General features: G+C 42.9%; 1 protein-coding gene and 1 long non-coding RNA gene across 8 annotated transcripts in view; one reads left to right on the forward strand and one right to left on the reverse strand.

The window, feature by feature from the left end:
• WHRN (whirlin) overlaps positions 1-26,773 on the forward strand; it is a 322,874-nt gene that overhangs the window by 250,160 nt on the left and 45,941 nt on the right. For 5 of the 7 annotated variants that reach the window (XM_077283715.1, XM_077283718.1, XM_077283717.1 and 2 more), the window contains 6 exons: positions 2,088-2,213; positions 2,498-2,703; positions 8,049-8,085; positions 11,604-11,816; positions 18,136-18,333; positions 21,793-21,825. In XM_077283715.1, coding sequence (XP_077139830.1) covers positions 2,088-2,213; positions 2,498-2,703; positions 8,049-8,085; positions 11,604-11,816; positions 18,136-18,333; positions 21,793-21,825 — 813 coding nt within the window. The remainder of the gene's footprint in view (positions 1-2,087; positions 2,214-2,497; positions 2,704-8,048; positions 8,086-11,603; positions 11,817-18,135; positions 18,334-21,792; positions 21,826-26,773) is intronic. The other 2 variants (XM_077283716.1, XM_077283719.1) reach the window with 1 other exon arrangement.
• LOC143805002 (uncharacterized) overlaps positions 21,090-26,773 on the reverse strand; it is a 68,094-nt gene continuing 62,410 nt past the window's right edge. Inside the window, exon 3 of the long non-coding RNA XR_013221148.1 lies at positions 21,090-21,959. This is a non-coding gene — a long non-coding RNA (uncharacterized LOC143805002). The remainder of the gene's footprint in view (positions 21,960-26,773) is intronic.

A 26,773-nucleotide genomic window follows, 5' to 3' on the forward strand; every position in this document is an offset into this window, starting at 1 on the left:
TTATCTTGCTATACCATCAATATACACTCACCGGCCACTTTATTAGGTACACCTGTCCAACTTCTTGTTAACACTTAATTTCTAATCAGCCAATCACATGGCGGCAACTCAGTGCATTTAGGCATGTAGACATGGTCAAGACAATCTCCTGCAGTTCAAACCGAGCATCAGTATGGGGAAGAAAGGTGATTTGAGTGCCTTTGAACGTGGCATGGTTGTTGGTGCCAGAAGGGCTGGTCTGAGTATTTCAGAAACTGCTGATCTACTGGGATTTTCACGCACAACCATCTCTAGGGTTTACAGAGAATGGTCCGAAAAAGAAAAAACATCCAGTGAGCGGCAGTTCTGTGGGCGGAAATGCCTTGTTGATGCCAGAGGTCAGAGGAGAATGGGCAGACTGGTTCGAGCTGATAGAAAGGCAACAGTGACTCAAATCGCCACCCGTTACAACCAAGGTAGGCCTAAGAGCATCTCTGAACGCACAGTGCGTCGAACTTTGAGGCAGATGGGCTACAGCAGCAGAAGACCACACCGGGTACCACTCCTTTCAGCTAAGAACAGGAAACTGAGGCTACAATTTGTACAAGCTCATCGAAATTGGACAGTAGAAGATTGGAAAAACGTTGCTTGGTCTGATGAGTCTCGATTTCTGCTGCGACATTCGGATGGTAGGGTCAGAATTTGGCGTAAACAACATGAAAGCATGGATCCATCCTGCCTTGTATGGAGCATCTTTGGGATGTGCAGCCGACAAATCTGCGGCAACTGTGTGATGCCATCATGTCAATATGGACCAAAATCTCTGAGAAATGCTTCCAGCACCTTGTTGAATCTATGCCACGAAGAATTGAGGCAGTTCTGAAGGCAAAAGGGGGTCCAACCCGTTACTAGCATGGTGTACCTAATAAAGTGGCCGGTGAGTGTATTTGTGTGTTACATGAGGTACTCCTCTGCTACATGTGATGATAGTTGTGCAGCTATTTACAGAGTCATACCTTATGTAGCACTGATTTTACTCATATCCCAGACTACTAGGTTTTTCAGAACAGGTGATTCTCGGTACTAACAACTCCCTTTATATTCTACTGGGAGTCACTTACGCTGTACATGTCACTTTATCGTATACAAACCATACTGTGAAGGAAATAAGTATTTGATCCCTTGCTGATTTTGTAAGTTTGCCTACTTGCAAAGACATGAACAGTCTATAATTTTAAGGGTAGGTTAATTTTAACATTGAGAGATAGAATATTAAAAATAAAATCCAGAAAATCATATTGTATAAATTATATAAATTTATTTGCATTTTGCAGTGAGAAATAAGTATTTGATCCCCTTCCAACCATTGAGAGTTTTGGTTCCTAAAGACCATTTAGACGCTCCTAATAAACTGGTTACCTGCATTAAAGACAGCTGTCTTACATAGTCACCTTTATAAAAGACTCCTGTCCGCAGACTCAATTCATCAGTCAGACTCTACAACATGGGCAAGACCAAAGAACTTTATAAGGATGTCAGGGACAAGATAATAGACCTGCACAAAGCTGGAATGGGCTCCAAAACCATAAGTAAAACGCTGGGTGAGAAGGAGACAACTGTTGGTGTAAGGCCGGGGTCACACTTGCGAGTGCAATGCGAGAAACTTGCACGAGTCTCCGCATCAATACCCGGCACTGCCGCCGACACTTGGGACCGGAGTGTTCAGCTGCATAGAAATACATGCAGCCGCACGCTCCTGTCCCGAGTGCTGGAGGCAGTGCCGGGTATTGATGCGAGAGACTCGTGCGAGTTTCTCCCATTGCACTCGCAAGTGTGACTCCGGCCTAATAGTAAGAAAATGGAAGAAATACAAAATGACTGTCAATCGACATCGATCTGAGGCACCATGCAAAATCTCATCTCGTGGGGTATGCTTGATCATGAGGAATGTCAGAGTTTTTTAAAATCCAGTAGTACACTCAATCAGAAGGTTAGGTTTAGTTGAGCTTTGTCTATACTGAACCTCACCAATTAGTTTAATTTGAAATGGAAATCTCCAATTTTGCAAATAATAGAGGTCAAATCTAATCTGGTTTTCTCATCCTCAGGTGAACTTACTGCTGGGAGAGGGGAGCTCTCTTGGGTTGCTTATTCGTGGAGGTGCTGAGTATTCCCTGGGGATTTACATCACAGGAGTGGATCGCGGCTCTGAAGCGGAGAGTGCTGGGCTTAAGGTACTTCTTCAGCTCTTGCAGTGTCTGTCACTTCTACTTTACTCTGCTTTTTTTCAGGTCTATTGTTTTTTTGCATAATAGTTAAAAGTAAATTCCCCTTTTTTAACTACTTTCATTAAATATAAAGTTTGTATATTTTCCATCGCATCCCTAAGATGAGACATTGCTTTACAAAGTATTAATCACTGCAGTGCCCTGGATGACAGATGCTGCTACTATGGGTGTATGCAAAACTAGTCTTCTAAAATTGATCCCGTATTGTCTTCATCTATTTCCTTTCCCAGGTGGGTGATCAGATCCTAGATATAAACGGCATCAGCTTCCTCTCCATCCCGCATGATGAGGCTGTAAGAATTCTCCGCACTTCGCGACATCTGATGATGACTGTTAGAGACGTAGGTCGGATCCCGCACGCCCGCACTGTTGTGGATGAGACGCAATGGCTCAGTAGTTCCTACACGGGCACCGGAGACCCACTCACAGCTACGGGGTGAGTAATAATGGCGTTTATAGCTTTAGAACTTGTGTTGATCTGTAGCAGTTTTACCCTACTGAACTCTTTATCCTATTTGATCCGATATTTTGAGAATGTAATAATATGCTGATTTCAACTTGTGGGTTTTTTGGGCTGGATTTAAAGAGTCTCTCTCCCGAAACTTGCTGGTCTCCTACCAATCTGACTTCTTCACCACAAGTCCGTAGCCATTTCTGGCTGTACCTTTCCTTACAACGAAGATCCCAAAAAATTTCAAAAATGTCATTTTTGGATTTTTTGATTCTTCTTTAGCCCCTGTTTAGCACTGTTGATCGGTGGGGGTCTGGGTACTGAGACCCTCACTGACTGGTCAAAACAAAGGATAGGGGTGCTCAGTTCATGCCCCAGTGTGCAAAGCAGTGTATAGGCCCATAGTATAAACCCATAGACAGAAGTGGAACTGTTTTTGGAAACTTAAAGGGATTGTTGGGGATTTAACATTGATGGTCTATGATCATCAATATCTGAAGGGGGGGTACAACACCTCACACCCCACCGATCACCTGCAAAGCACAACTCCATTGACAGAATAGTGGTTGTGGCCGGGTACTGCACATTCACCCCCTATTAATCTGAAAAGTTGACGGATGTGCAGTACCCGGCCGCGGCCACTATACAGTCAACGGAGCTGTGCTGTGTAGAGCAGGCCCTCTTGTTCTAAGCCTGGATACCCCTTTTGTGAGGTGTGATGTATCTAGATGAGGGGGAATAGACAAGTATGTATGAGTGACTTCTCCCTACTGGAACAGTAGGTGTAAATTGCAAGTACCCCAATAGACAAGCTTTCTTCTTAAAGGGATTCTGTCATCAGGTTTTTGCAACCTAATCTAATAATAGCAAGATGTAGTGGTCAGAGACCCTGATCCCTGCAACGTGTCACTGAATGAGCTTATTGCATTCTTGATAAAATCACTATCAGAAGGAGATCATCACTAAAAGACTAGTAAACCTTCTACCATGTAGTCCAACCCTGCCCCCACCAATGATTGGAAGTTTTCTGCCTATGCTCAGTACACACAAAAAGAAAACAGAGAACTGCTAGATATGCAGCAGATAAAACATTAATTTTTATCAAAGCTGCATCAAGCAGTCTACAAAGTGATATATCACTGGAATGAGGGTCTCTGCCCTTACATCATGCTGATTTCAGATAGGGTAGCGCAAACCTAATGACAGATTCCTTTTAAAACTGTAGAGACTGCTGGAGGGATCAGAGGCGGACACAGAAGAGGGTCTCTGTTCAAGAGCAGTAAATATGGTCCATTTGAAGATCCATAGTTCATCATAATGCATGTGCCTGTGACAGAAGTTGCTGCTTTGAAGGGTAAAGTGGGCCCAATTACCTCTTGTGTGGTCGCACCAATTATATATCTGCCCCTGAAGAGGATGCCATAGATGGACACATCTTATATATGCACATTTTATTAAAGGTGTGAATAAAGAGGTGGCAATCCCTTTAACATTTGACTACGATCCCAAAAATGCAAACAAAGTGCAGAATAATGACTCCATCCAGAGGAGAGTGACACCAAACGCCCTGCTGCATTGTGCTCCACTTAGAATAACAAGTGATACTCGATGGTTTCTGAGCGCGGTTACAAAATGCATTGCTAAATGAAATGGAAACAAACACATTTATAATGTTAGTCTTCTCGGGCTACGTGCACCCGGGGGAAGAAATGTGACTATTATCTTCAAGATCTCATACAGAAATCATAGGCAAGCTTGTGATATGATTATGCTCGTTCATTTAGATGAAATAATTATGCTGTTTTTATGGATTTGATATTTATCTCATTTTATTTTATTTTTTCACTGTGAAATATTCACAATAAAATTCTCCTTTATAAAGATTCACCTATATTGAGGTGTAAATTATTGAGACCCGCAGCTACTTAGTTGGCAAAAAAAATGGTAGGGGCCCAAGGTATAGCTGAATCGTGTGGCCATGCTTGTTTTCATGGGGTCAAATGAAAATACAGATTTCCAGGAATCACCTTGTTGTCGCAGCAAATTTGTGCCCTCCACATGAGCGTGGCTTTCGCACCCATGCATGTCCTATATATCCCTCTAATATGACGGCATCGTTATTAATTGCTCTAATATTAGGTATGTGTCATGTAAATCTTCTATGTTCAGTCTACGGCTCTATTCCTTTCAGCCCCCATGGTCTGCGGCCATTATTTATCCCTCTTCAGGAGTTCTCCAAATAAGTAGCAAACATAGAAGGAGAAAAAAGCTGGAGGCGCTATTCTCACAACTGTACTTGAGCCAAGTCATTCATCTTAAGGGCCAGCATGTGATACTATATTTCTCCTGCAGAAACCAATGTTACGGCTTTCCTCTGTGATAACAGTTGATCGCTAGGAACAAAAAAAGCTGGACCTACAGCGATTAGCTGATTGATGGCCTCTCTTTCAAAGGATATTTTCTTCAAAATTAAATTCAGGGAAATTTTTCATGACTTTTTTTATTTTATTACTATTTTAATCCTTTCAGTGTCGATGACTTTTTTTTTTTTTTTTGCCATTTTCGTGCCTCCGGTAGCCAGGATAATTTTCACTCTTTGGATGTGTACAGATATCTAAATTATAAATTATAAAGTGTGTATCAAAACCCCCATACCTATACTGTATATTTTCCAAATGTAGACACCTGGCAGGCACATTGTTAAATTGATACTCAGGACTTTATATATGCACACAAATTGATATTAGTAGACAAAAGTGTGATGTTCGCAAGGAATAACAGGAGAAAACATACCCCCCAATTTGTTACACTATTTCTGAGAGCCAAGATTGTGGAGAAACACAGGAACTGAAGACTATAGCCCAGTCCAGAGTCAGGACAGTGTCTGGATCAGAGGCAGAAGCAGGAGTTGCCTCGACTATAGGAAAGAATATGTTGAGAATGTGTAATAAGGAAATTGGAAAAGCAGTAGGAATTTTTAACTTGGGAGGTAGTTTCAAAAGGAAAGCGACTGGATTAATTTGGGAAGGAGCAATGATGAACTTACGAGCCAACTTCTTCCAATGAGTCTTCATACACATATCTCTGGTGGTGTCTGTCAGCATTCTTCTACACTTTAGCTAAAATGGATGGCCCCTCAGTCCAGATGTTATGTACGTTTCTGAGAGATGAAGTACACAGCAAGAAGTTGACTTTTAGGTGCAACTGGCAATTGAAGACGAGGCTTTTGACCATACACCGTTGACAAACAGAGAATTCTCAGAACTTGGAAACTGTATTGATGTGATCGAATTTGGCCCAAGGAAGCAAATCTGGTGGATTATCTTGATGGGAATTGAAAAACATTTGTAGCTATTTTTTCATGGAGATATTGGTTCTCTAAGTTTATCCATTATGTTTAGGGTGATAGACTGAGTAAAAGTCTATGGAGATTTTTACATTTTTGCAGAGCGGCCTTCACCACCTGGAAACAAATTGCATATCATGATCAGAGGCTATGCGAGCTTGGAGACTGTGGGTCCTGAAAATTTATTTGGAAAACACTTGGTCCAACTGTGGAGCAGATGGAAGTCCTGGAAACGATACAAAACGGAACATGTTGGAGAAACAGTCCACTACGTCCCAGATAGTAATGAACCCTTGCGCCCCATAAAAATCTATAACAAAGTCCATAAAAATCTCAACCCAGGACACTTTTGGTATGGGAAGAGGATGTAGAAGAATTACCCTGACAAGAGGTTTTGATCTGCATGCACTGTGGGCAAGATGCCGCAAATTCTTCAAAGCCTTAGTTTCCATTTTGGCCACCAATACAAAATGACTAAGGAGTAGAGAGGTTCATTTAACACCCAGGTTGACCAGAGAGAAGAGAAAAATGAACTGAAGACAAGACTTTCCACTGGAGTGATTTAGGGACAACAGAATATTCTTGAGTTGGAGAATTGGAAGTAAATGAGATGGAAGCAGGGATACCTTCAGGTTCAATTACTTATGACGGCGCATCTTCAGGGACATCACATTTGGTCAAAGAACATGGATAGTGTATCAGCTTTGCGGTTTCTTTCTGCAAGACTATAGGTGAGGATGAAGACTATCAAGCTTGACAGGCATTTAGCAAATTGGTCTGACTGAAAATATTCCAGATTGTTGTAGTCAGTAAAGATTGTCATCATGGAATTTAGCTCCTTCAAATGAATGTTGCCATTCATATGGAGCTATTATTATGGATAAGAGCTCTCGGTCACCAATAGAATAATTACGTGTTTCTGATGGACATAATTTCTCGGAGAAGAATCAGAAGTGAAACAGAATTTAAAAGGCCATGGGTGACCGAGAGTTCTTAGCCATAATATTAGCTTTGTTTGAACGGCATTGCTGAAGTTCTCCGGGAAGGGTTGATACACATGTAGCATTGCAAAGGGAAAGAAAGAGATCACACATCATCTACCGTGTGCTTGCATTTCCCCTACTGCACACTATTTGAAGTGGTGGTGTTGGAGGGGGTTCGATAACATACCAGGGTCTCTCCGTTAATTAAGCAGTAGTATGTGTGACCACCACACATACTGCAGATAGTGATAGGACGAGTGGTCGCACATGCTCACTTCCGCTCTGGTCACACGGGGGACTTTCAGACTCCTGCTTTCATTACTGATTGGTGTCAGAATCCCAAGCAATCATCCTATGGCTTGGTGATAAATGTTGATTATGGGACAATGTCTGCAATAACAACTACTGCTGCATTTTACTAGGCTGTTCAGCAGCAGTTGGCAATCCAATGCCTCCTGTCTGACATCACTTCCTCCTCCATAGATGATTATGCAGAGAGATCCTTCTGCCTTACTGATTTATGATGATTTGTCCTGCATTTGGAATAGAAAACAGAGGAAGTAGCTGGAAAAGGAGCAGAGAGCTAATATGCATCCTATTATTTCAACTCTTATTGAGGTTAATATGGCAATAAGCTTCCGACTATGAAAACTACAAATATAAAAGTGTATTTTTGGTAATTGATGAATTCTTCACTTCTTCATGACTATAAGGAAACAACAGAGCAGGCAACAAAGGGGAAAAAAAATAAACTGACCTCTGAAGGTCATCCGCAGCAATCACTTAAAGCCATAGCTTCCTCTGCATAGTCTTTCTATGATACTGCTTAACAATCAGATATTTTCCCTACAGAATCATCTCTTTGTCCTTTCCAGTCTCCATGGAAAAAAACTTTCCTTGATATTACACTAGTGACAGAAACTAAAGAAAATCCTTATGTAAAAGCCGCTTTGTGAGCACAACTCAAAGTGGAATAAGCATAATTTACTGTCTCTTTACAGGATCCTTGGGAACTCCTCCCCAGAAGTCGCCACAAAGGTAAGGCTAAGATTTCTGATGATTTTAGCGTTTCATGCCTATATAAATATTTATTGCAAGACAAATGAGGAGATGAAAGGTTTTTCGTCAGATGATAACAACTTTACTCAATGCCTATGACTTATCAGCAAGTCTAAAGGCCTTCACCCATATTACACTACTCAATGCTGTAATTGCAACTCCAAAAAGGAAAAGTGGTGGAATTATTGAAATCACAGGATCAATAGATATGTTGTTGGTCTATAAACTATGAAAAAACATTTTCTAAAACATCTCAATTTATTCAGTATAGAGTATGAACATCAAACACATAAATCCCTGCACGCACAGCCTTGGCTGCTATGAATGAGGTTATTAATGGTCACCTGAGGAATATTCTGCAGGGCCAAATGCACTTGGGCAAATCATCAAGATCCGCTGCTGGCAGCTTCCTGTACAATTTCTCCTGTGAATGGTAGGAGACAAGTCCAAGGTGCTGCAGGCCATGGTAGCACGTGGCATTATCATGTTAAAAAACATTGATTGTACCCTCCTTTGTGCCTCCACAGAGTAATAATTCCCCCTTCAGGTCCTCCGACAGTAATAATGCTGCTCTGTGTCTGTATATATATAAAAATGCCCTGTTTGTGCATAATAATAGTGCCCCCACATAGTAATGGTGCTCCCTCAGTGACTCAGTAAAGTAATAGCGTCCCCCTCTGTCCATCAACATTCCCCCATTGTGCTTCCACATAATAACACCCCCTGGCTTCTCATAGTAATAATTACCAACAGTGCCTCTGTGTAGTAATATTGGCCACCACTGTGCCTCTACATAGCATTAATTACCCCTTGTGACAAGGTCACTGGTGTCATACATGAGGGGAGATATATGTGACAAAAATTGCTTTCCTGCGTGATGTGAAAGCCATAAGTGTTTTCTCCAGCATGATATGTGCGGAGAGCAATCCCGTCGCTATATGGGCCTGGCTTTCATTGTGGGTAGGTCAGAGATAGGCGGGACGCCTACCCACCATATCTCCACCTGCAGGGTGTGGCTGGAGGGAGTAAACTGTCCAGCCAGTTTTTTTTCTCTCTCTGTGTTGTGTGGAGGAAGGAAGTCTCCATACTGAAGCTCCTGTGAGAGCTACCATAGTTGTTGTCCCAGAAGTACTGGGCAGGACTGTGTATGAACTTTTTACTTTCCTTTGAGCCAGACAGGCTGTTGTCTGCTACCAGTTTGGGTTCCTGGTTTATGAGGCAATAAACCACCCAGAGTCTTTAACCAAATGTGGTCCTGTGTCTACCTCGAGGAACAAGCTAAGCATGTCAACCCCTCACACCCTCTATACCCCCACACAGTAATATTGCCCCCATTGTGCATCTACATCGTAATAGTGCCCTGTTTCACATAATAGTGTCCCCATTGTGCCTTGACATATTGGCACCTTCTGTGCCTCCAAAAGTAATAATCCCCCATTGTACCTACACATAGTAATACTGCCCTTATTACTGTCCAACACAGTAATAGAACCCACTTTCTGCCTCCACATAGTAAAAAAAAGTGATTCAAAAAGACTAAACTCGATGGACCTGTATCTTTCTGCTTCTTAATAGATGTTAAATTCACACCAATATTTGCCGAGGCCGAAATCAACCCAAATGGAAAATCTGTAAATAGTCAACACGCGCCACTTCTGACACAGTTGTTTTTCGACAGTGGATAAACAATCCATCCTCTCCGGTGATCGGGTTAACGCTGCAGCAGATTGACAGCTAGTTTCCTGCTCATGCCATTAAAGTAATTGGGCCCATATATCCAAATATTATTAATAACAATTACATCTGTCACCCTCTGACATGGTATAGTTATTTGTACATACACCATATAGGGGAATGCAACAGAATTGGGGGCAGCATAGAAGATTTGTCCTTATAACAGGTGACAACGATGCTTCCACTGGACTTGATTGTGACACTTAATACAAGATCTAAATAGATTATTAAAGTAAAAAAATAATATTGATAGTTCTGCATAGCACAATGGCATCGCTGTGCAAATAGCATGATACGGCATTGTGTCCCCACTCACCACCCACATATAGTACCACTGTTCTCTTATTTAGCGTCTAAGGTTTATGGGCCCCCGAGGAATAGTGCAAGTGCCTCCACTTCATCCTCTTTTACTATGCATCCTTAGCACAGTGGAACGTATCGACAAAATTATAACTATATTCTGGTTATTTGTTTGAAGTTTCACGCCTCAGGGTGCTCTATTAAAATGTTGTATTTTTCCACTTTTCAAAGTTCCATGTCTTACCACCTGGCTGTTTTCTCCTGTGCCCTATATTAAAAAGAATAAACATAGAAATGTGCATTTGTATCTCCCTGGGCTTACATATGGGTATTCTGACCTTGGTGGAGGACATTATTCCTCTTGTGTAGGAGGAAAAAAGCAGAAAATAGTCTGTGTATAGCTGTATGCAAGCTGGGTGACTAAAGAAAGCCTTCACAATCTCTTACGATGGCGGCAGCATTCTGTCCCCTGTTACAGAGCTATTAACTGCTCTTCTAAGGGACAAAATATCACAGCTTAGCCATAGAAAAAAATGTTGAATACAATGGGGCTCCAACTCTGAGACACCCATCTACCTATCGGGAAACTGGGGTCCAAAAATACAAAAAAATTGCTCTTTATTTCAGTCTTTAATGGTTTGTGACTTTTGATTTCAAAGTTGCATGTTGCTCAAAAATACTACAAAAGTTGCACCAAAGTTTTACGTAAAATCACTCTAGGAAAGTGGACTGGAGTAATTTTGTGACTTTTTGAAAAGTTACAAATGATAAATCAGGCGAAACCATCTGGAAACCCTAAACGCCACCCACAGTGAACTAAATAAACCCAAAACAGAGGAACAAGTAAGTGAAGTCAAATTAAGAAAAGGCTCAAATGGAAAGATGAATATGGCACAAAGAAAAACAGGTGCAAAAAGCTAAAAACAGGCAAAAATTCAATAATGATTCTGTCCCTAAATGAAATGGTCAAACTTTTAATTAGTTTTTCAGAGGATCCTCATGAAATTGCAGTCACTTTTTATTTTTGGATTAAATTAACCACTACATCATCGACTGATTTATTACCAAAAAGGATATACAGAACCTGAAATGATATCCATAACATAAAGATGAGATTATGCAAAAATAGAAAAAAATGGATAGCACTCATTTAGCGCGAAACGGCCGTCATCGGCACTGGCTCACACACTCCTTTATCTGTTCTCCTGGCCATGATGTTTTAGAGCGTTGAAATAAAGCATGTATTTTACGATCGGTGAGTGCTATCCATTTTTTTTCTATTTTTGCATATTCACCATGATGTCTTTTCTTGGATAAGCACCCGGTATCCGACGATATAGCCAACGCACATGTGCCATATATGTGATTACAAGACTTCATGCTACTTAGTGGTGCCGTCTGCTTTTTTCTCTTTTTCATAAATCTGAGATTGCAGAGCTTAACAGTATTCTATCTTCCCATAGCCCGTCTTCTATAGAGGACCAGCAGGATCACAGGTCACCCTAAGCAGTCTGGGGAACCAGACCATGGTCCTACTGGATGAGAGAGCTCGTCTGCTGCTGACTGAACCTGAGCGAAGCACAATGTCCTACTACCTCCAGCAGTACAAGGAGCGCCATATCCCAGTGCAGGCATTTATAATGGCTATGTTCGAACTTTTCAACACCCAGGCCAAGGTATAGTATGAGGCAATTTTTGGGACAATAGTATTTGCTCCAGAAATTGTGAGAAACTTTGCATAGGGATATAAGGATTGGGCAGCAGTCATTTAATCACCCCATCCTTTTGTTCGATAAGGCATATTTTGCATGAATACATTAACTGTAGGCCGACCCGGGCATCTAGTGGAGTCAGGAGTGATAGCTGCCGAATGACCAACAGTTTGGATTATGGTTATCTAATGCACATGTCCAGCTTCAATGTTTGAGGATGAGGATGGTAAATCCAGCACATGTCCTCTCCTCTGCTACTTCTTAAAGGCAACCTGTCCCATTGTACATGCAGTCCGATCTGTGGAGCACATGGTATACAGAAAGAAAAGCTGACCATAAAGATATAACAGTTTGGTGGAAAAAGATTCAGAATTCCTGGTGTTTGTAGGAGTCCAGTAGGAGGCCCTACTAATGATTGACAGCCATGTCTACAAGCACAGTCATACAGGAAGACTGTCAATCACTGAACAGTCCTGCCCACTGGACTCATACATACAAACATAAGGGATTTAAGTTACTAAACTGCAAGTTTTACTGACAATTTATATCAATCTAATGAGCTTCTTCTGCTCTATAACATCCTGCCCGCAGATCAAATAATATTTTCAACATGACCGGTTCCGTTTACAATGGCATAATTTATTAATGTAAGGTTAAAATTAACTCCATAAAGTTAAAATGAGTCATCCTGAAATAAATTTATTCCACTTTCCTAAGCAAACAAGCCATGAGACAGTTATTCGTTGCCAATGAAAAAAAAGAAAAATTCAATGTCATCCCTATGGTTGATCACGTTGACTCGTAGAGGCTCCAGCAGGTTAGCCAGCGAGCTTCCTACATGCCATTAGGATAATCAGCCCGTCTATCCTAGTATTAATAGCAATTATGTCTGTTACCCATAGAGACACAGCTTTTACTTTACAATCTACCATATCAAGTCTTTCTCATTATGATTATTGAGTTAATCAATGCTTCCAGCTTGCTAAACCGCTCGTCTCGCATGCTAATTACAACCTGCACTCCCAGTCGGATGGTTGTACACTGCACAAAGCTTGAGGCAAAGGAGAAGCCCTAATGTAGAACAGAAGGTGGACAGGTTCACACCAGATGCTAGAGGGAACGAACCTAGTTATCCCTCCATGCTACAATTCCAAAAACAAGAATTTAATAATCATATTTTAAATATTTTTTTAAATATATACTGCATAGAAACAAACTATATAAATCAAACAAGAGACGTGAGGACCCTGCTTGCAAGAGCTTACAATCTATAAGGAAATAGCAGTGAGAAAATAGGTAAAAAAAAAGCTTGCATTATACAATGAAGTAGCCATTTTTTATTAAAACCAGAGTTTACCAAGGCGAAGATGCTTCAGGAAAAATGTTGATGGTGTTTTTCAGAAGAAGCTTCACCGATGACTCCACCGCAAACACTTTTACCTTTACATTAAGTGTGTAAAGCAGGTGGCTTTCAAAGGAAGCCACACGAAGAATGAACATGTCACTTCTTTTAACTGCTTCAGGGTTTCCGAACCATAAAGCGGTTAAAAGCAGTGACATAAGATGGAACATGTGCACAGCAATGTCGTTTTGATATTGTTGTGCACTAAGTTGATTTCTTGTGGTGTTTCCGCAACACTTTTTCAGGCAGATTCCAGACAGATTCTTAGTCTATCTGTACACGGTGACTGTTTTGGCAGATTCTAAGGCTTAGGGTATGATGGAATCAGGTTTTGAAGAGTTGAGGAGTGGGAAGGTTAAAAGAAATGGCGTCAGATAATGAAATGCTTGCCTAAAAAGTTGTATTTTTGGGACATTTAAAAATGTGGATGTTTGAAATCTACTTTGTCTGGGGTATCAAATTCTCGAGACCTGGTGTAGCATTAGAAGATTAACATGCACCACATTTATTAAAATGTTTAATGCTGTTTGATAAATCTGCATTTTTAAGTCTGGTCTGTTTGCACCACCTAATAGTTGTGTTAATTTGTGCCAGTAATCTGCATAAAATTACGGCACATTTTTGGCACACGGTATCACTCGCTGGGCTATGCCCCTTTTCTAATGAGCCACATCCCTCTGTAACAAGGCCACGCTCGCTTGATGGGCAAGATATAGAAAGAGGCTAAAACTCATCATAAATTTAGTGCAAGTGGAGCGCCCCCACGTAAGGGCAATGGGGTACTCGGGTCCTTCAGTTCAGAGGATGTCACGGTGGCCCGACCCGGTCCGTGGCCCTTTGAGGGACGTCCTATAAAAGGAAAAGTTTTAGTGTTCGTGACGCCACCTGTGGTATTCGGTCAGGGTGACCGACGCTGCTTAGGGGTCCGCTGGGGTGATGTTATGGCAGCTAGATGGCATACCTTCCCACAGGTGAAGTGTATCCCCAGGGCTTCCCAGAGTGTAGATGGTGGATGGCAGGGCCGGCGTCAGCACCCGGGCAAGTGCCGGGGCCCTGGCGAGACAGGGGGGCCCACTCACGCTGTCTGGGATACAGCGTGCGCAGACTACTTGGTGACTGTCCGCCGGACTGTGTGATGTCAGGTGGAGGAGGAGAGCGCTGAAGCTGGAGACACCGGGAAAAGGGCAGGAGGATCATGAAGACGGTTGGAAACGTGCAGAGAGCCGCACTCGGGAGCGGAGTGTCTGCCCGCAGGCACTGTTCATGATCCTCCTGCCCATTTCCTGGTTTCTCCAGCCTCAGCGCTCTCCTCCACGTGACATCACACAGTCCGGTGGACGGTCACCACGTACTCTGAGCACGCTGTATCCCAGACAGCGTGAGTGGGCCCCCCGTCTCTCCACTGCAATGAAGACGGTTAGAAACGTGCAGAGAGCCGCACTCGGGAACGGAGTGTCTGCCCGCCGGCACTGCCTGCACACCAGCCGACCTGCCAGGAGCCGGCCGCAAAGTTTGCCAGTGAGAGGAGGAGAGGCCGGGTAGGTACCAGCTAAGCTTCTATGAGCTCAGTGCTGAGCGTTCATTCTCCATAAAACCTGCATCCCAGGAGCCACCAGTGAAGGCTGCTGCCATGTCACTAGTGGGCACATTGCAGTCACTGACCTGTGGGATATTGTGCCATGTGATGCTGCTATATTGCCCCCTGCACACCTGTTATATGCCCCCTGCACACCTGTTATATGCCCCCTGCACACCTGCGATATGGCCCCACTGCACACCTGCGATATGGCCCCCTGCACACCTGCGATATGGCCCCACTGCACACCTGCGATATGGCCCCCTGCACACCTGTGATATGGCCCCCTGCACACCTGTGATATGGCCCCCTGCACACCTGCGATATGGCCCCCTGCACACCTGCAATATGGCCCCACTGCACGCCTGCGATATGGCCCCCTGCACACCTGTGATATGGCCCCCTGCACACCTGTGATATGGCCCCCTGCACACCTGCGATATGGCCCCACTGCACACCTGCGATATGGCCCCCTGCACACCTGCGATATGGCCCCCTGCACACCTGCGATATGGCCCCCTGCACACCTGTGATATGGCCCCCTGCACACCTGTGATATGGCCCCCCTGCACACCTGTGATATGGCCCCCCTGCACACCTGTGATATGGCCCCCCTGCACACCTGTGATATGGCCCCCCTGCACACCTGTGATATGGCCCCCCTGCACACCTGTGATATGGCCCCCCTGCACACCTGTGATATGGCCCCCCTGCACACCTGTGATATGGCCCCCCTGCACACCTGCGATATGGCCCCACTGCACACCTGCGATATGGCCCCCTGCACACCTGCGATATGGCCCCACTGCACACCTGCGATATGGCCCCACTGCACACCTGCGATATGGCCCCCTGCACACCTGCGATATGGCCCCACTGCACACCTGCGATATGGCCCCCTGCACACCTGCGATATGGCCCCACTGCACACCTGCGATATGGCCCCCTGCAAAAGGCATGTACTGCATCCAGTTCTGTGGCGGTGCCTGGCTGGGAGTGTCGCGCTATCACAGTTGCTATGCACATAGGTTACAGTAGTTTCGCCCCTATAGCTCTGTGTAATTATACAAGAAACTCTAGTTTGAAGTTAGGTAATTGCTTAACTAACAATCCCATAATGCAGATTTATTGCCTGAAATCCTCCCTTTACTATCTGTAGACACAAATAAAGGCCCTTTAAATACTCCTGTGCACGGTATTGACATCTGGATGGTAGCTGGTGACAGTAGCTTTCTTATTTTAAGGAACTGACATGAACGCAATTTTTTTTAAAGGGTTCATAGTATTAAAACTTAAAGGGATTTTGCAGGTATATAAAAAAGAAACACAAAAAACCACAATCTCACTGGTAATTGCAGCATAACAACATGCCACAGGGGTCAGGCATAGCTTGTAATTAGCGGCTTTGGCCATGAGTCTGTGCAGCACGTCGTCACAAACCAGCAGAGGAGCGCCGGCTATGAAGCCCCACTCATGTAGTGTAAGAAGTGAAATCTGGCATTGCACTATACCTATATTTCTCTGCTGTATCTGTGCATCATGAATCGTGGTATGTGTTAAAGGTGGGGGCCCACTGACACTCTTTTGCCCGGGGCCCTCAAAAACCTGGAGCCGGCCCTGGTGGATGGTGTGAGGCGCAGTGAAGAACGAGGACACAAGGTTGCAGTCTCTTTACCTTTACTGAAGGCTTCAGCATCCACAGTCCAGGATACAGACCACAGGGTAGGCAGAGTCCGGCCGGTCTGAAGGCAAATCCAGAGTCCCCTTATCCAGGTGGAAATCAGTAGCCTTCCTCTAGCGCCTGTGTGTTGTAGTACCTCCCTGCTGAGCTTCTCGGTAAGGTCCTCACAACTGTTGTAGATGTTCTAGATGTTATGTCTTCCTCTCTGTCCCCCAGATGGTATGGATAGGACAAACCCGTATGACTGGTGGCCTGAGGCTTTTTACAGGGACCCTAGAGACGCCCCGGCCCCCACAAGTTGCCACCGTGCCTCCTGGGTATATTGTCGGGCAGCCAACGTGGAATTGACTGTCCTGCCGGTCTCTGGAGCAAGGCTTAGAGACTGTTGCTCCCTCGGTGTCCGGCCACCGGCTTCTGCGCCTCAGAAGGAGGCAGCCTTTTGCAGGGCAGAACTCCCTCTGATATTCCTCTCCTTGTGCTATGACTTCGTTTCTCACCCGCTACAATACAATTCTCTTTCGTGTCCCTCCTTAGGATGCTGCCGCACGTGGTGCAGGCGCAGCTCCGTGGCCTTCTGTCTAGGCCTCTGACAGGATCCCACCCCTATCAGGCACCTCTCTGTCTGCAGCTCTGTGATGTTCCTCCTTCCCCTCTGTCTGCCTGACAGGGTGCTGCCTGGGTGAAGCCCAGTCAGCTTCTGACTCGCAGGATGCTACCTGGGTGAAGCCCAGCCAGCTTCTGACTAACTTTCTATCCAGCCCACCAGTTTTACCTAACTGTGAGGAGTGCCCTAGTAGATAGGAGCAAGGCTCCCCCTGGTGGTCTGTAGTGTGAAGTGAGGTGTATGGTTTGTGATACATGGTAAGAAGATCTCCATTATTGCCATCAGACGTAATGTCACTCCCCCTGGTGGAAGAATAATATTACTGCAACGACCAGGACTCTGGGGCGCTGCACAAGTCACGAAAGAAAAGTTTTTTTGTGCAAAGTACACCAGAAATCTGCCACATTTAACTTGATAAATCTCCCCCAATCTTTCTTCCAGTTCGAACAGAATATGATGCTATAGCCAACCAGTAGCCGCTGATTTAGCTGTAGTGGTCACGTGACACCGGCCAACTAAAGGAGCCAGGAGTCTGTTAGGAGGCAGCGGTGCGAAAGAGTTAATTTTTTAAATGTTTTTATACTCCCATGGACCTCTTCAAGCCCTTTGATGGTAGTGCTGCACTGTGGAGAGCTTAGTGGATGAGAGTGATAAATTACAATTATATTCTATAGTGGATGGATAACCAGTGCAATGACTGGCACATGGTGGAAGCAATTGTATAGCCCTTGAGAAGAAAAATAAGTCTGGCGGCTGTATAAAGGATAAATATGAGAGTAGAAAGTTTAGTACGGGAAGACCAATTAGTTTTTTTTGTGTCTAGTTCCCTAATTTCCAAAAGAGAAGTTGTCCCAATTTCTGATTGTGTTTTACTCCCATCAGAGGCTGGACTCGCTACTCTTTGCAGTGAACACTCGGCCTCTTCTGTTACCGGTAGCCTTTGCTTCTCTATAAATATTTGACCCTAAAATGTATGCGATTCACAAGTTTTATGTATGCAAATATTTTTTTCTGTTTCAGTTTGCCCTCTTATCAGAGCTACGCCCTCAAATCTATGCACAGGATTTGGCAGTGTTTGATAATATGGTGTTGAAAAGAGAAATTGAATCAATGAAATCTCGTCATCGTTCAGGAGACACCATCTCTGTCTTATCCCACAGCCCGAGCACCTCATCCACAGAGAGCCATCAAACTGTCAGCACTGCCAGTACTGCACGGGTAAGAATACTGACTTGTCTCTTACTTTTATTCGGCCCAATGAAGAAACTATATGCACCCTGCATGGTTAGTACCTACTGTATTCTGAAAGTGTCACAGCTTGTAAATGCTTTTTGTAGCCAGCCATGTGTCTTTCAATTCTTGTTTGGGGGATTTTCATCCATTCTTCCTTGGAGAATTCTTCCAGTTCTGTGAGATTACTGGATTGTCTTGCATCCCCTGCTATTTTGAGACACAGATTTTCAATGATGTTCAGATTAGGGGACTGTGAGGGCCATTGTAAAGCCTTCTGCTTGGGCCTTTTGAGGTCATCTATTATGTATTTTGACGTGTGTTTAAGATCATTATCCATTTGTAGAAACCATCCTTTTTTCAACTTCAGCTTTCTTACAGATGGTGTTATGTTTGCATCAAGAATTTGTTGAAATATACTATAATCCATTCTTCCCTCTAGCCGTGAAATGTTCCCCATGCCATCGGTTGCAACACAACTCCAAAACATAAATGATCCACCCCCATGCTTAATGGTTGGCGAGATGTTCTTTTCCTGAAATTCTGTGCCCTTCTTTCTCCACACATACCTTTGATCATTGTCGCCAGAGTTCTATTTTACCCTCTCCGCTCCACAGGACTTGTTTTCAAATTGCATCAGGCTTGTTTAGATGTTCTTTTCCATACTTCTGACACTGAATTTATGGTAAGGACTCAGGAGAGGGTTTTTTTCTGATGACTGCCATGAAAGCCATATTTGTGCAAGTGTTTCTGAACAGTAGAAAATGTACCACAACTCCAGAGACAGATAAATCATTCAGAAGGTCTTTTGCAGTCAAGCTGGAGTTCTGGTTTGCCTCTTGTCATGGTTAGGACAAGGTTATGTCCTGTACTCTCAGGGTTAATGTTCTTAGCCTCTCTTTCAAGATGGGAGGGATATTTATACTCACTCCTAACCTGGTATCCTTGTCAGCTATAGGTTTTTCTGCAGTATGTATGCTTAATCTCTGAAGTGTGTGCTGGCTTGCTTTGTGTCTTGCTGTCACCTGCTTTATTCGTTTTCCTGGATTACTGACTTCTGGCTTGGCTTCTGACTATTCTTTGACTTTCCCTGTTAGTATCTTGTAATCTCCTGGCTAAGATCTTTGTTTGATTCACTATTCTTTTATGCTTGTCCCTTCTGTTTCCCTGGCATCTGGCTCCGCCCCCTGACCGCCTCCCACTCTGTCACATGATCGTAGGTCCTTTTGCTTTACCTGGTCACTCTGTCTCATGTGAAAGGTCCCGTTGGTGTTCATGTTAGTTACCCGATTTCTGGTCCAGCTCCGTTGCTGCTGGGTGCAGTTTCCCCTGCAGCATTAATACCCGGGTATCGTGACACCTCTCTAGCAACCCTATGAGCAGCTCTCACTGAAATTTTGTTTGGTCTTCCAGACCTTATCTTGACCGCCACTGTTCCTGTTAAGTGCCATTTCTTAATTACATTGCTGGCAAAAAAAATCTTTCCAAGTTCAACAAAAGCCAAAAAAGCTTAATAAAGTTTTATTGTAGATATTTTGTTACAATTAGTAATTCGTCATGTCACATTTACATTTTATCACCATCTGTGGTCGTAAGCCAGTTTTGCTATTAGACAGTTTTTGATTATCTCCCTCATTACGTGCACTTTTAAAGGGAATCTGTCAGCAGGATTGTGCACAGTAACCTACACACAGTGTCAGGTCGGCGCCATTATGCTAATAAAAATGATACCTTGATTGTGATGAAATCCATCTTGTGGTTGTTCTATAATCTTTATTTTCAGTTTGTAGTTAATGATATTCTGGTGCCCTAAAGCAGGTCTCGAGGGGGGGTCTGCCTGCGGTGCTCTGATTAGATATTTATAATGCAGACTGCTGACAGGTCACTGATCCCTCAGTAACCTGCCCCCTAGCTTGCATAATGAATATCTATACATATTTAAAAAAAACCCTTCTGCAGACAGGTGTCAGCCGTGGCACCTGCTCTGCAGCATAATTGCATGTTTTATGTGCCAATAATACATTCTATTCACATTATTCAGCTAGGGTAAAAAAAAATCAATTTGAAAATGGTGCCTGCACAGTAGCTGCTATCCGTGTCTAGCTGTGATCAGGCGCAGTAGCAGCTTGGAGATAGCCACTGCGTGGGTGGCGCCATCTTGGACTTTTGGATTTTTTTTTCTTCTCCGGTAAGATGGCGTGGCCGGCGCATGCGCAGTAGCAGCTATCGGATCACAGCACCACGTCAGATGTGCACCAGGTCAGAAATGCTACTACTGGAGTACCGTTTTTAGCATATAAAAAGACGCATGTGTATCGCCATGCAATCTATGGCTTCCTCAGGGGTGAGAGGAAGCCACAGATTGGGTGGAGATACTTGTGGTCTTTTTTTCCTCTGATACTCTGATACTTATTTGTTTATTGGTGTTCATGGTGTTCTTTTTCATGCTGACATACACCTTATTTTTTGATTCTTTGACATTACAAATTGTTCATATTAATCTATTAATCTGTCATATGAGGATATGCGGTAGTCATATTATGGACACCCCTAATTAGTGTACAAAGAGCTTATTGGCTTTTGAAATGCTTTTACACTTGTGTGGTTGTTTTTGTCTCTTTACGCCATTCATATTAAAGGCTTTTATATAATGATCCCTATGTATTTGCATACTTCTTTTTCCATGTTTTTGCATATTTGTAAGTATGTGCTTGGTTGATCCCAGTCGATTTGGTAATGCCCTCATAAATGTTATTTTCCAAAATTTTTGGTAAATAAAACACCAGCACTTTTAATGAATGAGACAGGTGAGCATAGCCAAGCACTGTCCCCTCCCAATATCCAACCAATTCAAACTGGCATAAAATTGGCAAAAGTCGCAAAATTTTGCGTAACTATGAAAATTATGAAAACATTTTTGAGACTTTTCAAGGCTTTTGCTCCAGTAAACAAGTTTTATTTCTTAAATTTGGGATTGTTTGGCCAGACATGTTATATTTCAACATGCATTCGAACAGCACAACATAGGGATTTTACCACCAGACTGAAATACTATCCTTTTATTGAGTGGACAACATAAATGATATATGTGTATTACATATAGTAAATGCACAAAATGACTCCGAGCCAATGGCTTTTATTCTAGTATCACAAAATAAATCCATACAGAAAAAAAGATTGTGATTGAAGTCTTACATTTTTATTGAATTCTTAGAATAGTATTAAGAGTGGTGTGTAGTGGTTGTGAACTCTGCTGGGTGGAAAAAGAATATATTTCACATTAGTTGGGTGATTCCCGAGTGCAGTCCTTGTATCTAGAAAGTAAACCATGGCCAGCTGTAAATGCAGTAGGGGTCATTGCTTTGTTCTTATAATGAAGCAGATACAGAACAAACAATTATTTCTCAGAATGGCATTACATGACTATGTCTTCTTGTCATATCCTAGGAACGTCTTCTGTGGCTCTTGGATGTAATGGAGGTCAGTATTACCTGTCTATATATTTGCTGTTGTCAAGTTTTGTTCATTTATTCCACCATACACGTGGCAGAAGCCGCCGATTTCAGTGAGGTCATTAGTCTAATGTGGATGGGCCTCCCGTCTTGACTCTCCTCCTGGTGTAAAGACAAGTAGAATTGGACAGATTACATTTTAAAGCCTGATTCCTTTGGTCTCCCACAAAGAAGCCACCATTGAAAACTCATGCACGCCCAGTTGAGCCCAGCATGCAGTTATATTAGGAGGTAGGCAGAAATAGTCATCAGAACAAGAGCTTGGCTGCCAGCTTCCTAAAGTGTATAGGCTACATCAGATTTTTTTTTTTTTTATAACAGATCTGATTTTGTTTTTTATATTGCACCACTCCTAGCCTGTATCTGGTATGACAACTCATTGGTAAAAAAGCTGCAACTGAGCTCGCACATAACCATAGACAAGAGTGGCCCTTTTTTTCAAGAAAAAATTGTTTTAAACTTCTATATTATCGTTGTGAACCTTGTTTAGTTATAGTATACACAGCAAAGCCCTCTATAATAGAACTATTTAATCAGCATTCCTCAATGGTCACTGCATGAAGGTGTGTCCAATATTGGCAAAAAGGACAAATAGAGTCCATCCCGTTGCTGGTATCCAGTGTGATCCATCCAGCTGCTGGTATCCAGTGATGTGCCAAATATGGGGCTATTGTTGAACTTGTAGCTCCTATCCAAAGACGACATAATGTTTGAAGCATCCAGGAGCCGCATATGATCTTGTGAATATTAGGTAGGGTTGAGCTTCCTTTGCAGCAAAGATGAAAATCCTAATCATTTCTATTACTGTCGGTCATGTTCACTCTTCTCACAAGTAATGAATGAGAACATTATTGCATAATCATGCTGAACCAGGCACCAAGTACAGATCTGTGGGCCCAGAGATCTTCATTCCCAATCCTTATTTCCCCCAAATCAGTCGGGCCACTGCATACACTTTACCACGTTAGACTATCCCAGTAGGATTGGCCAATATTTTACTAATGTGTATGATCAGAGTGTATACAGTCAGGCTTGGTGCTAGCAAAGTCTAGGCATGGATCATTGGTTTTCACCATCTAACCTCCATACAGAGATCTGGACATCACTGCAGTGCCCATTTAGTTGGGTCTGTGGGAAAATGCCAAAGAAGCTGGCTCATAACTAGAGAGTTATAGACAAGGACAAAACAGAGGCAAATGTGTAGTTATCAGTAAAGTAATACACTCAGGAATAGCAGGGTCAAAGTCCATGAGATCTAGCAGGAAAAAGGCCAAAGCAAAGTCAAGATGTGAAAGGGTCAAACCAGTGAGGGAATCCAAAGGTTCAACCAGAAATTGGTTAGAAATCAGCCAGATCAAAAGACGGAATATCAGTCCAAAAGCACACCAGGTTAGTAGCCAAATGGCATACAATAGCTGGCCCAGGTGACAAGATATAGGAGATTTATATACGGCGCTATTGGGTAGATTATGGCTGACCATATAGTGCATGGTGGGATAGATCCTTACTGAGCTCAATTCCAAGGACAGCCTTAGGCTGTATGATAAAAGGTGTCCCAAAAGTCTGGACACATAGGAATTCTCATTAACTACAATTTTAATAAATTTAATTAACTATAATATAATTTTGAAAAGAGAATCGACCTTGGCATCACAAATAGGCAACCATGACACTGTTTGTCTGGGATGGGAAACTCTTCCCTTAATTATTGCACAGATGAAAACTGTCCATCAAATTTTTCAAATGTAGTATGCAGCATCAACAATCTTAAATACCCAGACAATACAACATCGATCGCAACAAGTGTAGATGTAATGAAGGACTTAATACAGAGTGTCAAGATGGAAAGTTCAAACATGGGACTGCTACTCAATACAAAGATATTGTCTACTACCAGGTACGACCGGGATAGTTTTGACATGGACCGAGACGAACTGGAGGTTGTAAAGGACTTCAAACTGCTTGGATCAATGATGACTCCAGATGCAGCAACGACACTAGAAGTCAATAGAATAGCTATGGACAAATCAACAATGAAGGCACTGGACAAGGTCTTCAAATCGAGGACTATTTCACTGGCAACAAAGACACGGCTCGTAAATAGTCTGGTCATTTCTGTAACGAAACCTGGATGATAAGGAAACAAGACAGAAGAATTGACACCTTCGAAATGTGCTGCTGGAGAAGGGTTCTATCAATACCATGGATGTAAGAAGAACAAACAAATCAATCTTGGAATAAATCAAGCCAGACATGTGACTCGAAGCAAGGATCACCAAGTTACGACTTGCCTACTTTGAAAACATCATACGAAGAGAGCAATCACTGGAGAAGGACATCATGGTCAGAAGAATAGAAGGAGCAAGGAGACGAAGACCAGCAACCTGATGGCTTGATACAATCAAAATAACAGTGGAGAAGACCTTGGTGGACCTATCTAGGCTTGTACAAGATCGATCTTCCTACAGATGGTTCATCTATCAAGTCGCCATGGCTCGAGATTGAGCCGATGGGCTTTAAATAATTAAGTAGTGGACAGATCAAATCCTCAAGAGTGGAAGTCATTGCTTGTTAGCGCCTCTAATTAGCTTCATAGAATAGGGTCCAAAGAAGGGGACCTTCCTCTATAACATCATAAATATGATGCTAGTCACTACTCACGGGCAAGTAGCGAGATTTGGGTAATCAAGAGGTCTTGGGTCAGACACCAAGAAGGTTCGTCATATACAGGGTGTCCCTAAAGTCTGCACATAGGAATTCTCATTAACTATAATTTTAATAAATTGAATTAACTATAATAGAATTTTGCAAAGTGCATGAACCTTTGCATCACAAATTGTGGAAATCATATTGAAGAAGTTATTTAATATTGTAATTGAATAAAATGTTATTAATACATTTAATTTCTTGAAAATATGTATTTTTGCCTGTGTGTCCAGACTTTAGGGACACTCTGTACAAATGGGTAGGGCAAAAGGCGTAGTCAGGTCACAGTCAAGAGTCAGAACTCCAAGCTCAGAGTGGGTCAAGGCAAAAGGAGTAATACAAACAGGTAGTCAATAGGCAAATCAAAAGAAGATCAGAAAGTCTGAATTCAGAGCACAGAGGACAAACCAAAAAGAGCTAAAAGCTAGAACTGGCAGCTAGCTTAGTTAAATAGCTGGGCAATCACTTAGAACAGGGAACACCTCAAGAAAGCTCAGCACCTCAAATCCTAGTTTGGACGGCGGAGCTGTCTATCAAAATGCTCACAGCTCAACATGCCCCTGTACTAGACTGGACTACCAAGCTGTCAGTCACTGCGTCCAAGACACACTGAGGGGTGGAATTGTGACAATAATAGTACTCAAGGAAAGTGATTTAGTCATAAGCGTATGTTCCTACATGTATTTCCTTTGCGGACCTCCGGCAGCAAATTCCACTGTACTGCAAAGAGTGAAATATGTAATGACATCAACAGGATAAACTTACGTGCTGCGGATTATGTGCTGTACAGTTTTTAATTTTGGGTATTTTTTGCAGCGTGTGTAAGAGAAATCTTCTGCACACTTCTGATACGGTGAAATGCAGTAGGTTTTCCATCAAGAAAATCGACTGCATCTCATACTGCATGGGAAACATACCTTTGTGAGACAGCCCCTTAGAAAAGTGATTGAGTCGGGATGGTGGGAAGATGAGCAAATCAAGGTGAAGACACCAGTTTGCTAAGTAATACCTTGTCTTTGCTTGCTCCCTCGTCTGTAATACCTACTTCCAGCTCCTCTCCCTTGTAATCTCTGGGCTTCTGACATTACAAAAGACACTTTCATGTAAGACAAACAGCTGCTTATGTTTATTAACATAAATCTAGCAAAATGCCTTCTTGCATTAATCAAAGCGATGTAAAATGTATATGTAATTTTCAAGCCGTACTTAAAAATAAACGTCTCATGAATTTCAAATTGTAAAATGCGGCTATTTTTGCCCAGGGATATTTGTGTGTAAGCCTGGAGACAGAGGATTAAACATCTAGTTTAGTTGTTTTATATGAAGGATCCCCTGTTACATCAGGGGCTATTACCCTCCTCCCTCATTAGGTAGTATAATGCACTGCAATGTAAATGCTGACCATTCTGGATGGATGCTTACAGGATAATAATATACTAGAAAGACAAAAGTATTAGGACACATCCACATTCCACCTACAGTCCATGGACATTTACATGGAGTTGGTCCCTTTGCAGCTTTCTGCAAGATTTTGGAGGCGACTGTGGGAATTTTTGTCCCATCATCCAGAAGAGCATTTGTGATCTCAGACACTGATGTTGGGGAGAGGCCGGGATCACAATCTCTGTTCTAGTTCATCCCAAAGGTATTGGTTGCGGCTGAGATCCAGGCTCTGGCGGACGGTCATTTTCTTCCACCAAACTCCCCCAACCATGTCTGTACAGGGCTTGTGTACTGGGGACAGTAATGGGGATCAGAAAATGGCCTTCCTCAAACTGTACCCTCAAAAAGATGGAAGATACAGTTGTTCATAATGTCTTGTATGCTGAAGTATTAACCCTTTCACGACCTATAATGTATAGATACCTCATAGGTCCTGTCTCCCCCTTTGATGTGGGCTCCGCATCTTCTCAAGCAAATGACAGCTGATCTGATAGCTTTCATGTGGCTCTAACAGCCGCGGGTGGAATTCATGATCGTGAGGTGCCGATGGGTTGGCATGACAACCGGGGGTCTGCAGGAGACATTGCAGGTCTGCTATGAGTGCTGCCATGTGGCCGACACTCATAGCAGATGATGATTTCTGCTACGCATTGCAAAGCTGAAGCCCTGCTATGTGTAGCACAAGCGATCGGCTGATCGCAGCTTCAAGTCTCCTAAGGAGTCTATAGAAGCAAGTAAAAAGTAAAAAAAATGTTTTAAAAAATATA

Source organism: Ranitomeya variabilis, chromosome 2 (assembly GCF_051348905.1).
Source record: "Ranitomeya variabilis isolate aRanVar5 chromosome 2, aRanVar5.hap1, whole genome shotgun sequence".
Classification (NCBI taxonomy): Eukaryota; Metazoa; Chordata; class Amphibia; order Anura; family Dendrobatidae; genus Ranitomeya; species Ranitomeya variabilis.